At 31.4% G+C, this 12,264-nt stretch overlaps 1 protein-coding gene across 2 annotated transcripts; it reads right to left on the bottom strand.

Annotated features, from left to right (window-relative positions):
* Window positions 1-1,371: 1,371 nt before the first annotated feature.
* Window positions 1,372-11,918, bottom strand: LOC778910 (flocculation protein FLO11). Of its 2 annotated transcripts, XM_002122518.5 has the most exons (22): window positions 11,796-11,918; window positions 10,542-10,650; window positions 9,519-9,720; window positions 9,158-9,246; window positions 8,926-9,003; window positions 8,510-8,677; window positions 7,950-8,055; window positions 7,646-7,706; window positions 7,452-7,495; window positions 6,882-7,132; window positions 6,595-6,637; window positions 5,913-6,010; window positions 5,422-5,517; window positions 4,839-5,070; window positions 4,376-4,579; window positions 4,221-4,321; window positions 3,962-4,067; window positions 3,720-3,785; window positions 2,595-3,355; window positions 2,219-2,323; window positions 1,905-1,971; window positions 1,383-1,839 (listed from the first exon to the last, which is right to left on the bottom strand). In XM_002122518.5, exons 1-21 carry the CDS (start codon window positions 11,894-11,896, stop codon window positions 1,924-1,926), a joined length of 3,069 nt encoding a protein of 1,022 aa, XP_002122554.1. In that variant the 5' UTR covers window positions 11,897-11,918; the 3' UTR covers window positions 1,383-1,839; window positions 1,905-1,923. The 2 variants fall into 2 exon arrangements, with proteins under 2 accessions (XP_018669271.1, XP_002122554.1); XM_018813726.2 differs by having other exon boundaries at window positions 1,372-1,839; window positions 4,221-4,579.
* Window positions 11,919-12,264: the final 346 nt, after the last annotated feature.

Raw genomic sequence — 12,264 nt, 5'->3', positions numbered from 1 at the left:
TGTAAAGGTCACTAATGGGTTGTAATAACAATCATACACAAAGTTAAAAAGTTTGGTAACGCTTAGGCACTTAAAAACTTAAACTTAAAAAGTGGTGCTAATATAATACGCGTCGCGCCACCGCTCGCAAGAAGGAGGGCTTTTCGGGTGTTGGGGTAATTGGCCAAATCTGATAAAGACCTCACCCATAAAGATTTAAAAAATAATAATAAAGACGTACCGCCAGGAAAAATCTTACTTCATTTATTAATTTTTATTAGGAATAACATGCTAGTGACCTACATAAATACGCGTAAGTTATATTTTCGCGAAAATATTTGAAAATTTAAAAACATGATTTAAGTTTTATTAATTTTTATATTATATGTAGCCCAGATAAAGTAAGTACTACTAAAAAGCTTTTTACTTATAATTTACAAGTGCTGGTTGACCAAGGTGATCCGAGAATGCAAAAATTATAGCGGCCACTTTCGCTCCCTTCTACCCGTGCTACTAACATAAACTTTAGGCACTGTACTAACTATAGACCCCAGCGTTAGGCCTAACCATTCCACAATAAAATTGTATTTATTAATTCAAAACAATATAAATGATAAATAATAATATTCGTCATAAAAAAGCATGTATATAGAATTTTCTACTGCTCTATCTTTGAATATGTTATAGTGCTACGTAATAACTAAAAAAAACATTAATTTAATTTCCTTATAAAAGTGTGGGAATGGTTGTTAAACATAAAAAAGTATGGACATAACTTGAATCATATGAGTATTAAATTTTCAAAAGTTTTCATGAAATTATTACTTACGCATGCAACTATGTAGGTCACTAGCATGTTATTCCCAAAGTCCAAAGAAATCATTTCTATGAACTTTGGGTATTCCCATTAAAAAAAAGAAGTTATATTTCCCCAGAACTTTTTTAGTCGGTACGTGTTTTTTAGAGCTTATATCGTATTTGTTTCGACCTACTGCGCATGCGTAGTAGTGTTTCGGCGCAATAGCTCCCGGTGTCGTGATATATTCGTTCCGATTGATATATTTCTAACGGGCGCTATTGCGCAGTGGCCAGGAATAAATACAAGACAAGCTCTAATAAATACGTACTGACTAAAAAAGTTCTGGGGAAAAGTATAGTTTTTTTTCTTTTATTTTTTGAATTTTTTTTCAATGGGAGTAACACAGGCTAGTGACCTACATAGATACATTCGTAAGCAATATTTTTCTAAAAATTTTAAAAATTTAATATTCATATGATTTATATACTTTTTAACATAAAAGTTATTAGTGCAGGATTTTTCTACTTTCAATAAAATCACTCAACTTGGTGGTTTCCTTAATGAGATTAACTTTTTCTCACACTTCGTTATACAAGTAACCAAATTTAATTTATGAAACTTTAATATAACATAAACTACAGGATTTTACAAAATCAGTTACATATAAAAGCTACAATCATCAAACCATAGCTGTATCATGTCAATATGGCAAAAGAAAAAAACATAAATTTGTTATTTTATATGTGTTTTTATCGAAACGATAATCACATCTTCATTGAGTGTCATTCCACTGTTACTATTACTAAATATATATGATGTATTACAAAATAAATAAATAAACATTGTATCATTAAATATCTATCTGCTTTTTGATCAGATGTGCAATTGCATATTTTACACTGTTATACAATAACAACAGTTTGTTCATCACGCCACTCAGCCATATTGTGTTGAGACGTTCTAATTCTTAAAAAAAAGTAGAAGTTTCAGTTGAGTTGAACTTCTGCAGTTCTTGGTTACCTTTAACACTTTTTAAGATCTGGTTCATATACTGAATTTCACTGAAAAAAAAACCTGATTTATTAAAGATAAACATAAGTCTTGTATTACTACACTTTAGACTTACCACATATATCTTTAATTTGTTACTTATAGTATGATTGCATTTTCGAAGAAGCACTTTCAACAGCAGACTGAAATAAATGTGCTTGTTAATATATCTGTTCATTTAAATTGAACTAAAGAGTAAACCAATCTTTAAATATTATCTGGTACACAAAATCAAACAATAAAAACAACGGAATTAGAACTTTCTAGAAGTTAAAACAGAAGTATAGAAATTATTGATTAAAATGCGTGAACGTTACACCAAAGCTCATAAAGATGAGACATAAGCATTTTTTGACAAAATAATAATCTGAAAATTAGAAAGAAGCTTACCGGTGTAGATAATGTGTGTGTCATCCGTGAATTCCAACCAGAAGTTTGAAGATTGAGGGGTTGTTCCTCCTTCTTGGACAAGTTCAAAGGTTGATCTTCCCCTACCTGGATAATGTATTAAACAAATTACTTTAATACATTACAAAGCCTGACATAACAGTGATGTTATAACAGGAGTGTCTTCTACTTTGGACAGTGTTTTGGCGTTTTAGTTTCTTATGTAACTGGCAGTTTTGCAACCTAATGTAGCCACTGAATTGGAGCAATTACTGTTTGCATCTTGTCCAAAAACACACATGTCTACACTAGACATTAGAATATTAAAGTAGCAAACAAATTAAACTTTATTACTTATAAACAACTAACTGATACAAACCTCTAGTTTTGGTATGGCAATCACAGCTGCCATGGGCTTCTTATGTAAAATGCTTGTTGTGGTGGTATGAGCTGTGGTCATCGATACAGTTTGACTTGACTGAGGAAGTGCGTAGCTTTCTTGTGGAAAGTTAGGAACTTGGTGAACTGGTTTAATTAGTTTTGCTTCATCAGTTTCTGAACTTGGTTGTCCCGGTTTGAAAGATTTTTTAGCGTGAGTGTTTAATACTTTAACTGTAGCAACGACTGCTGATTTTTGAGGTACGGAAGTAACAGGATTTTGCCACAAATGGGTGGTAGGCATGGTTGGCACTTGTCTTCTATAATCAAGATAATACATAGGTGATGGGTAATGTTTACCTGGCATTACTGAATAGTTTGGTACCATATAAGGATAATGTAATGGCATTGGGAGTTGTGGACTCATAAGTTGAGGATGTAACACCAACTGTGGTGAGTGGGGAAACACTGTCTGATGAACCGGTCGTATAGACGCAACTGGATACAATGGATTTACTGGTTTTTGAGGTGAATAAGCTGCAGATGTTTCCACTGGCTCAGCTGAAACCATCGTGTTCTTGCTCAATTCCTTTGCTTTCTGACAAAGTCGTGCATATTCCGCAGAATAAGTCGACATTCTTTGCTGAGTATCTGCAGGGTTAGGTCGATCAGAAGAAGGACTTAACAAATGTTGGATTTCATAATTTAACTGAACAAGTCGTTGACGGATGTCTTGCAAGGAATCATCTGTTGCAGAAGTTTCTGGAATAAAGTAAATCCTTTTTTGTTTGGACTGGGCAATAACTTTACCAAACTCTACTATGATAAAAAAATAAGATTTTCCTTTAACCAAATAGAAGTACCAGTAAAAAAGTTCTAATATATAGTAGGGGGAATATAGAACACCTTTTCATTCTATTTTCATGTCCTATTTTGTAGTAAACAAAGAACATTCAAAGAATTAAAAAAGCCTATTCTCACAACTTTCATAGACTGTGTTACTTGTTTGAAACACAACTAGGATATTCGGATTTGTTCTGAAGGTGTCCTGTCAACCCCAACCTACTATACTAACAGCGTATTCTTCTAAATCAGAATATCTATGTATTTGACTAGACCTACTAACCGGATGAAGCAGATTTTAAACTTTCGTTTTGTTGTAGTGGAACCGTTACATCCTCTGTGTTTTCTGCTGTAAAATATTATCAACGTAAATAATTTGCATTTAATGAATTTTAAAATCAACAGTAAAATGAAGCCTTTTTCACAGCGCTGCAGTGACGATCTTAACATTTGTTTGATGCATCATCTTTAACAGAATTCCTAATATTACAGCCAAATTTAAACTGTTGCATTGTGGTAACTTACTTTTGACATTGGTTTCAAGCGATGTTGGTATATTAGGTCTCACAATCTCAACACTAATATGTGTTTGGTTGGATGCAGTTTGTACTGTTGTGTACGAAACAGGAATCTGTGAAATAAAATATTATTGAGTGGATGTCAGATATATAAAACAGAACTTTGAAGCAGCTCAAAACAGCTTATTATCTGCCAGTTTCTTTGAATTTCAAGCCATACCTTATCTAATGACAATGTTTTTATTAAAACAGAAAAATGGCAAAACCTTTGGTTCCATTGACTTTTTCTTTTCCAAAATGACTTCTCGAAGACTCTGTTTTGTTTCAACTGATATTTGATGATCTTCACGCTTGCTTGATGCATCATCTGCTACAGTTTCATTAACATTTCCATTAAATACAGATATAGCTTGGGCTACACCTGGTTGAACAACACTGGCTTGTGCAAGGAGAAGAAGTGATGGTTCAATTGGAGATTGTCTTGCTGTGCCTTGCAGTTGTGAAGGAATACCAAACGAAGTACTTGATTTTCTTCCATCTTTAGAAATAAAGTGTTCAAGTGGTCGTCGGTAGATTTCATTATACTCGGTGCCACGTGACTTTTCAACGATTTCATGTTTCATTTCTGATTAAAAAATACATATTTAAAACTTGAAACAACATAAATAAATTCCTTTACATTGTCTAAATTCACTAATGTCCCCTGTTTTTGACTATCATTCCATTCCATCTAAACTAGGTTAATAAATAATTCCTATAACCAAAAAACCAGCTACCTTTATGGTTTAGTAAAACATTTAATATGAAAATAACAACCAAAAGACTGTTTAATAAAAATAAAAAAGATTTAATAGGAGTACATATGTGTAAGAAACCTAATATACCTTTCATGGCAGCAACAGCTAACCCTTGCAATGCAAGTTTCTGCAGTTCATTTGTTTTTGATTTTATCTCTGCTTGTCTAGCTGGTCGAATTTTCGATGGAACAGTGTTGGCTTGAGTTATAAAATCTAAAGAGTTGGATGTTGACAACGAAGGCATCGCGGCAACTGCAAGTCCTTCCCTTGCAACTTGGAACAAAGCTTCATCTGAAGGGTTTGGACTTCCAGGTAGTGACTGTAAGGTTATATTTTGAAGTTTTACTCACTATAAAGTGATTTAAAATTTCGAAATAGAACCCTTAAAAGCTATACATCTTTTGTTTTCCTAAATTTTTTATCATTCAAGTTAAGCTGTTTTCTAGCAAGTGATTTGATTTAAATTTAATCAAATGGTATACTGACGATGACAATTCAAAGTTGACATTTTAATAGGAAAAATAAAACAAGGGTTAATGTGATGGTTAGGGAACCTGAAACTAATTCAGAATACAAATGAATATAATGATGTATATTTACATGGATTAGTACACAGTTGTAATTTTTTAAGAAATATAGACACTGGACACTGGTTGTCTGATTATCTTACCATGGAACGCTCAGCTTGTCTTCTATATTGAGTCATGATTGGTAGAGTGGGCTTAGTTAACGCAGGAGATGTTTTACCTTCTTGTTTTGGTATAATCTTTAAACAAAATACACAAGTACAATTATAATTAAAAGTTTTTGCTTTTCCAAAGCGAATAAAACGCTTTATATTTATTGTATTATGCAACCCAACTTAATAGAAACAACTTTTGGTCTCCGACCCACGGGTAATATAGTACTGGTGTATAATAAAAAATGTAAAGAATAATCGTTATACTTATAGTTGGATGATATTATAATCAAATATTATTCACAAAACAGCCGTATCATAAATTATTTTCATGGAAAAGCACAATCTTGCACGAGAGGCGCTGTCAAGCATACATATGCTTATGTTTCCTAACCTTTGAACTGTGCCCAGAAAATGGACACAGCATTTAAATAAAGAAAGTTGATAAAAAATGTTAAACTACAGAATGTTACTAAACTTACCTGACCACGAACATCACTTTGACAATTTTCAATTTTATATTCATTACATGTAGATGTTGGAGATGGAATTGGAGCTTCACTTGTTGTTGGAGAAACATCTGAAATATATTGGTTGTGATTATAATATTTGTATTGAATATAAACTTTTTTGTTTTAAGTAATATATTTCCTAACAAAAGCATGATGGTAAAGCAAATGTCTTTAAGGTTTTTTTATGATAGCATGGGGTCTGAAACTCATTTTTGGAAAACATTTTTTAACATTGGCGTTTTAATGATTGAAACTTATTTATGGAATTCTTCTGTGGCTGTGGCAAAGTAGTTTGCGCGCCTGCCTGTAACCCAGGGGTAATGGGTTCAAGGCTCGTCGCTGCTACCATTATGAGCGTATGTGTCCTTGGGCAAGACACTTAATGGCAATTGCTCCAACCACTAATGGGTTGTGCAAATTCGATAATTATCAGCCATTAATAAAAAAAAATAATCACCCACAAAGTAACATACACAGTAATTCGTGAGCTGGCAGGAAGTGTATGAACACCCGTGTTATAACGACTGTCGTTTTCTGGCCACACGAGCATAAAGTAAATTACATTACATTACTAATGCTTAATTTGTTAAAAATTTTATACTAACAACATGTTATATTATATTTATTTAGAAAATTTAAAAAAAAGTAAAACCTTTTTCCTGCTTCGGAATAATAAGGAACGGAGAAACACTCGTCTGCAAAACAATAAATTAATAAGGGTTAGTATAAATCTGTTAAATAAAGTATATGGTGAAGGAATTTAAACCAAAAAGCATTTCTTTGTAAATTATATCAAATTGTGTATAAATAATAACTAACATTTTGTACATATACACATGCATAGGCCAAGTCAGTATATACATGGTAAAACTGTAGCAAAATCCCATGTCCGATTGTGAGTTACTTGTAGAAAAATGTAAATTTGTTTTAAAAAAGAACCTTCATAACATTTCTATCTTGGATGCACTTTCTGAATAATTCTTCTTTATAAAATTGTGGGGGAAGATAAGCAGCTCTTCCTGATGATAAGATGGGGGGAGGGGGAGGTAAGATGGACGAATAACTTGAAAACCCAAATGGTTTTATGCAAGGGAAGATGGAACGCTTGTCTGTGGTTGAATCCTCGTTTAATTCAGTTTTATTCGTGGAGATTGTAGAACCAGATGAACCAAGAATTTGAGAATTCATTTCTAAAGCAAAAAGTGAAGGTTAGTACATAAATAATATAGTCAAGTGGAGTAATAAAAAACAAAATTAACAAAAAACAATTTTTTCCAGTCTGGAGGAACAACAAAAAACAATTTTTGTTTATCATACAATGATGGTCAAAAAACTGTTTTATGGGAAATTTAAAGCATTGTTAGGGAAAAAGGGAAATCCAAGGTTCAATACTTAACAATTTTACAAAACATATACCAACATTTTTTATATAAAATGTTGCCAGTAAATTTTAGTTTTATGGCACACCTGAGGAAATATTTATAAAATAAATGTGATCTTTTGTCTCACCTTTTTTAAGGACTTCAAGTCTGTTTCTCTTGATTGAAATTTCGCTAAAAAGTAGTAATAAGAGTTTGTATGGAAAGTTACTTTGTTGGCAAATTAACATAAATGGGTCACTCAAATTCTGACAAAAGTAGTCTAAAATATGTAGATTGGTTAATTTAACATTATTTACAGTTATGGTTTACTGAACATATTACCTCTCATCTTGATTTTCATTTTCAAGTTGATGTTTTCCCATTATTGATTTATGTGACATGGCTGTAAAAAAGTTAACGTGAAACTCACACAACACATTTTAATCATTTGATGATTTAATAATCCAATTATGTTCAACAATGTAAAATGGCTTTTTCTTTTTAACATTACTATTATATATATATGCTAAGAGGTAATAACACATTTAACTTTGCCATTATGGTTTATCACACAACAAGTGTTTTAATTACTAAGATGTTCCAGACTCTGACATTAAAATTTCATATAATATGAAATTAAAATTACATTTTGGTTCAGATGGAGTTGTTGGACAACTCATACTTCGCATTAGTTGTGCATTTTGTTTATCTCCATTGGTCATACCAGCTTGTATCATCTGCAACGTCTGAAGCTGAAAGTTAAAAACAAATATGTTTTAGGTAAGAAACAGCAATTATGCTTAGTTTATTAAATAATATGAATTAAATGTTTTTTTTTAAAAAATGGGTAGTACCAATTGTCAATCGACACATTGTATGTTGACCACTTAGTTGTGAATAAAAATGGGTTGCAAATTAATTTATCCGAGTGGTCTACTACAGTAATTCACAAACACTTTTGATAGTTGATTTGTATCCCCAAAGATTTACTGTAAAGTTTACTGCACTTGGTCCAGACGTTTAGAAAGAAGCAACTTAACCTAATAAATAAATATCGGGCTTATTTTGGGACAGAATGTATATTATATATGTATATATAGTGTTTATAACGTCTATATACATATATTTATTTTTGAAAAAATGTATTTAACTGTTTATCACAAAAATAAAATGAACAAATGAATTACAGCAATTAACAAAACATACCTGAGAATCAGGACTAAAAAAGTGAAGATCCTCATTTGGAAGATTTCGGTTTGTTGCGTCTGCTCCTTTTCTTAATAAAAGACGAATAATACTTTGTACAGCACGACCACTTGCAATATGAAGAGCTGTATCACCACTGTATGTTTGTTCACACACACTTGCACCTTGCTTTTAAACAAAACAACTTTTTAAAAAGATTGTATCACGAATTTTTGGTTAAAAACAGTAGATCTCACACATTTTCATTTTCATCATAACAATACTGATATTTCTTTTAATAGCACAAAAAAAAAACAATGTTAAAAAACAATATTTTTAGGATAGATAATCAACAACAAGTATAAAAAGGAATTGCAACTATATTGGTTATATCAAAAGGTGTCTAAAACAAGCTTGTCAAAAGAATGTGTAAATACCTCAAGTAATAACTCCACAATAATAACATTGTCAGATTCAATTGCATATATAAGCGCTGAGCGTCCACTTTTGTTGTCCTGAAACATTGAGACGCAAAACTAAAAACTTTAAGAGGAATGGAATTTACAATGTGTGAATATTAAATAGCCTACAAGCTACAACATATGTAGCCTTCTGCTTAATTTTACCAGCAAACAATTTATTACAATAATCACATTATAATAAAAGTACCTTCACATCTATATTGGCACCGTGTTGCAACAACTGCTTGAGCACATTGATTGAATTGTTTTGTACAGCAACATGTAAAGCCGTGACACCTATATAAAACATTAATGTGAGTATGTTTTAATTTTGCATACCATAACGGTAACATCTAAACTTATTGTTATTTGACTTTAAGCACATTTAAATATGTATCTACATTTAGAGTAATGTGTAGAACGAATTAACATAGGTGGATTCTTGGCTAGTGATATATTGCGATTAATCTAAAATTTAACTTGTATCATTTAGGGAAATTTAAATGTAAGGCCTAGTCAAAATAAAGATTATGAGCACAGTGTTCAATTAATAAACTAAGCTTTGTTACCTTCCAAATTGATCTTTTCGATATCCAACGGAAACTTTGAATATTTAAAAACAGATTGAAGGCATGTTAATGAGTTGTATTTTGCAGCAATATGAGCAACATTGCAACCAAATCTATCCAATACATTCGGATTTGCTGCACAGTTCAATAAACCATCAACCACCTCACATTGGCTTGTAATTACCGCCAAATGAAGTGGGGTCTGAAATAATTAAACATATATATTTATAAGTTGATCTGTTAAGACAATTTTATAAGTTTGGTGTTAAGACACGTAACCTTTCCATTTGTTTCACAAAGTTAAATAAACAGTAAGCCTCACAATCCATTTAAGATGAAATGATATCAACTCATAAAAGCTGAGACACAGCAATAAGGAGAACTTTGAATCTACTATGGATTTTAAACAGACATCTTGCAATAGGATAAAACTAAAGAAAAATGTTGGTCTAAATTTAGCATATAAAAGTTCAGACCAGGTACTAAACAAGCGTTGCAGGCTTGCAGCAACTGCATAACTTTAAGCTTTTCTTAACTTAATGTAATACATACAGAAAACAAAAAATTTTACAAGCAAATTTATGATGCAAGAGATCGCGAGTAATATATAGGATTCATAGGACCATCCATTGCAAAAAAAAATACATAAAGTCAGTAAATAAAAACTTCAATCAAGGTCTAATATTTTTTTGTAAAATAACAAAACATTAAAATCATCCAAACAATTGACGATATTGGTGTTAACTTTAAAGAGGTCTGATCCAAATATTGGATATGTAGTCTTATTTTTTATAAATATCTTATTTCTGTGTTTGTATCTCGTCATGGTTTACAAACATGCCAAATTACAACAGCATTTAACCACTGTATTCTGCCCAGTCTTTAAGCGAAATGCTACAGGATAACGATGGAAAAACTTAATTGAAAATCCTCAAAGAAAATCGGATCAATACCTTTAAAGTGAAACTCTTAAAATTACAACACAAGTTGTGATAAAAGTTTATTCAAGCAAACAACACTAACTTGCATCAATCGGTTTAAAATATCAATGTTCTTTCTTGAAATTTGAAACAATCGAATAAGTTCCAAGCTTTTCTGTGTGTCGTGTCTCACTATAGATATGTGAAGAGGCCTGTAAAATATTATATTCATATTAAACTGTAAAATGTATATTTCCATACAACAAGGTTTCTCTAATATTTTAGGCCATGAACCCATATTTGTCAATCTCCTAGTTCTTATACTCCAATCTAATGTTGTATTAATTCTTCAGTCCAAGTAACTTGGTAGGACATTAGAACTTTAAAGGAAAAAATAATTCACATACATATCATTCAATTTATTGCAAATAAACCATTGTGACAGACTGACAGTTTAAAGGGCCATACCACGATCAGTTTTTGATATGAACAGAGATGCTTGAATTTCATCTAATGTAGCACCAAAGTTTAAAAAAAACTAAAAAGCTGCTGAAAGACGTATAGATATAGGTCTACTTTATAGTGTTCTAATTTTTCAAATGAACATGTCTACATACCACGCTGACTCAGCACTTTTTCTTCTATTAAACATTTTTTTACCCCCATTTGATTAAATGTTCATTATGTCCTACTGGTACATGTTATTTTATTTTCATTAGAAAAAGGTCGGTCCTTCGAGTTGAAAATAAGTTTAAACAAAAGTGAAATCTGGTATGCAGCTAGGTTTCATAAAAAAGCAAACATAATTAAGTCAATATAATATTTTGTACATTTTTTTCATTCATAAAGAAAAAGAGGCATTCATTACACTAAATCCAAAATAAAAGATTTTTTTTTTCGGTAGGCCTAATTTGGAAAATATAAATGCTTAAAGTTAAGTGCACTATTTCATTTAGAAACTCCCAGGCATTGTCATCTAGGCAATTTATTTTCCTCCAGCTGTTTTGTTTCTCTTTTTTTTAATAACCTTTTTGTTTTTCAAAACTCTGGTGCTATTCCCTTTAGATTACACTAGAGCATCTCTGCTTACATACAAATTCTAATTTTTCGCTGGTAATCCCTCGGAACATTTTTATATATAAATATATAACTTTTTAAGGTTTTTGTAGAATTACTTCAGAAGCCAAGTGATGATTGGACATTCAGATACCAATATTGATTATCAGTCGCTTATGTTCAAAATTATATTTTATATCGCCAAGACTTCACAAAAACATTTTGCCATTACCAATTATTCTGCGTATTGGTGCGTCTTTCTAATGCAAAATATAATTCATATATGGCAAGCCTCACTTACGTGTCACCATCATTATCTTGGAGTGATGCAAGATGACATTCTGTTGCAATAAACAAAGTTTCTTTCGGAGTTAAATCATGTTTGTTGCTTGCTGATAACATCTTGTGCTACGGTAGCTAATTCCTAAACATCAAATATAAGTTTTTCTAGAAAGTTTGTTAGTAAACTATTTCAAAAATGAAAGGTGTTGGCTAGTTATATCATAAGATAAGAAAACTTGACATAAAGGTTGCAAGCCTATTTATTAAATCACCCAATCACACCTAATATATTTTTCTTATACGAAAACAGACACTTTATACACACCTCATAATTATAAAGATAAAATAGTATAATAAAAGGTACAAGCATATATACGTAGCCTTTCCATGTATTTTCTGACGGGAACTAACTTACATATGATCAAGTAGAATGGGCCTTATTTATATAATACTAAACTATTACTATAAAATTCTAAAATCTGCCTGCT

Source organism: Ciona intestinalis, chromosome 10 (genome assembly GCF_000224145.3).
Source record: "Ciona intestinalis chromosome 10, KH, whole genome shotgun sequence".
Lineage (NCBI taxonomy): Eukaryota > Metazoa > Chordata > Ascidiacea > Phlebobranchia > Cionidae > Ciona > Ciona intestinalis.
Note: the sequence above shows the minus strand (reverse complement) of the source record. Positions and strands in the feature narration are given on the sequence as shown.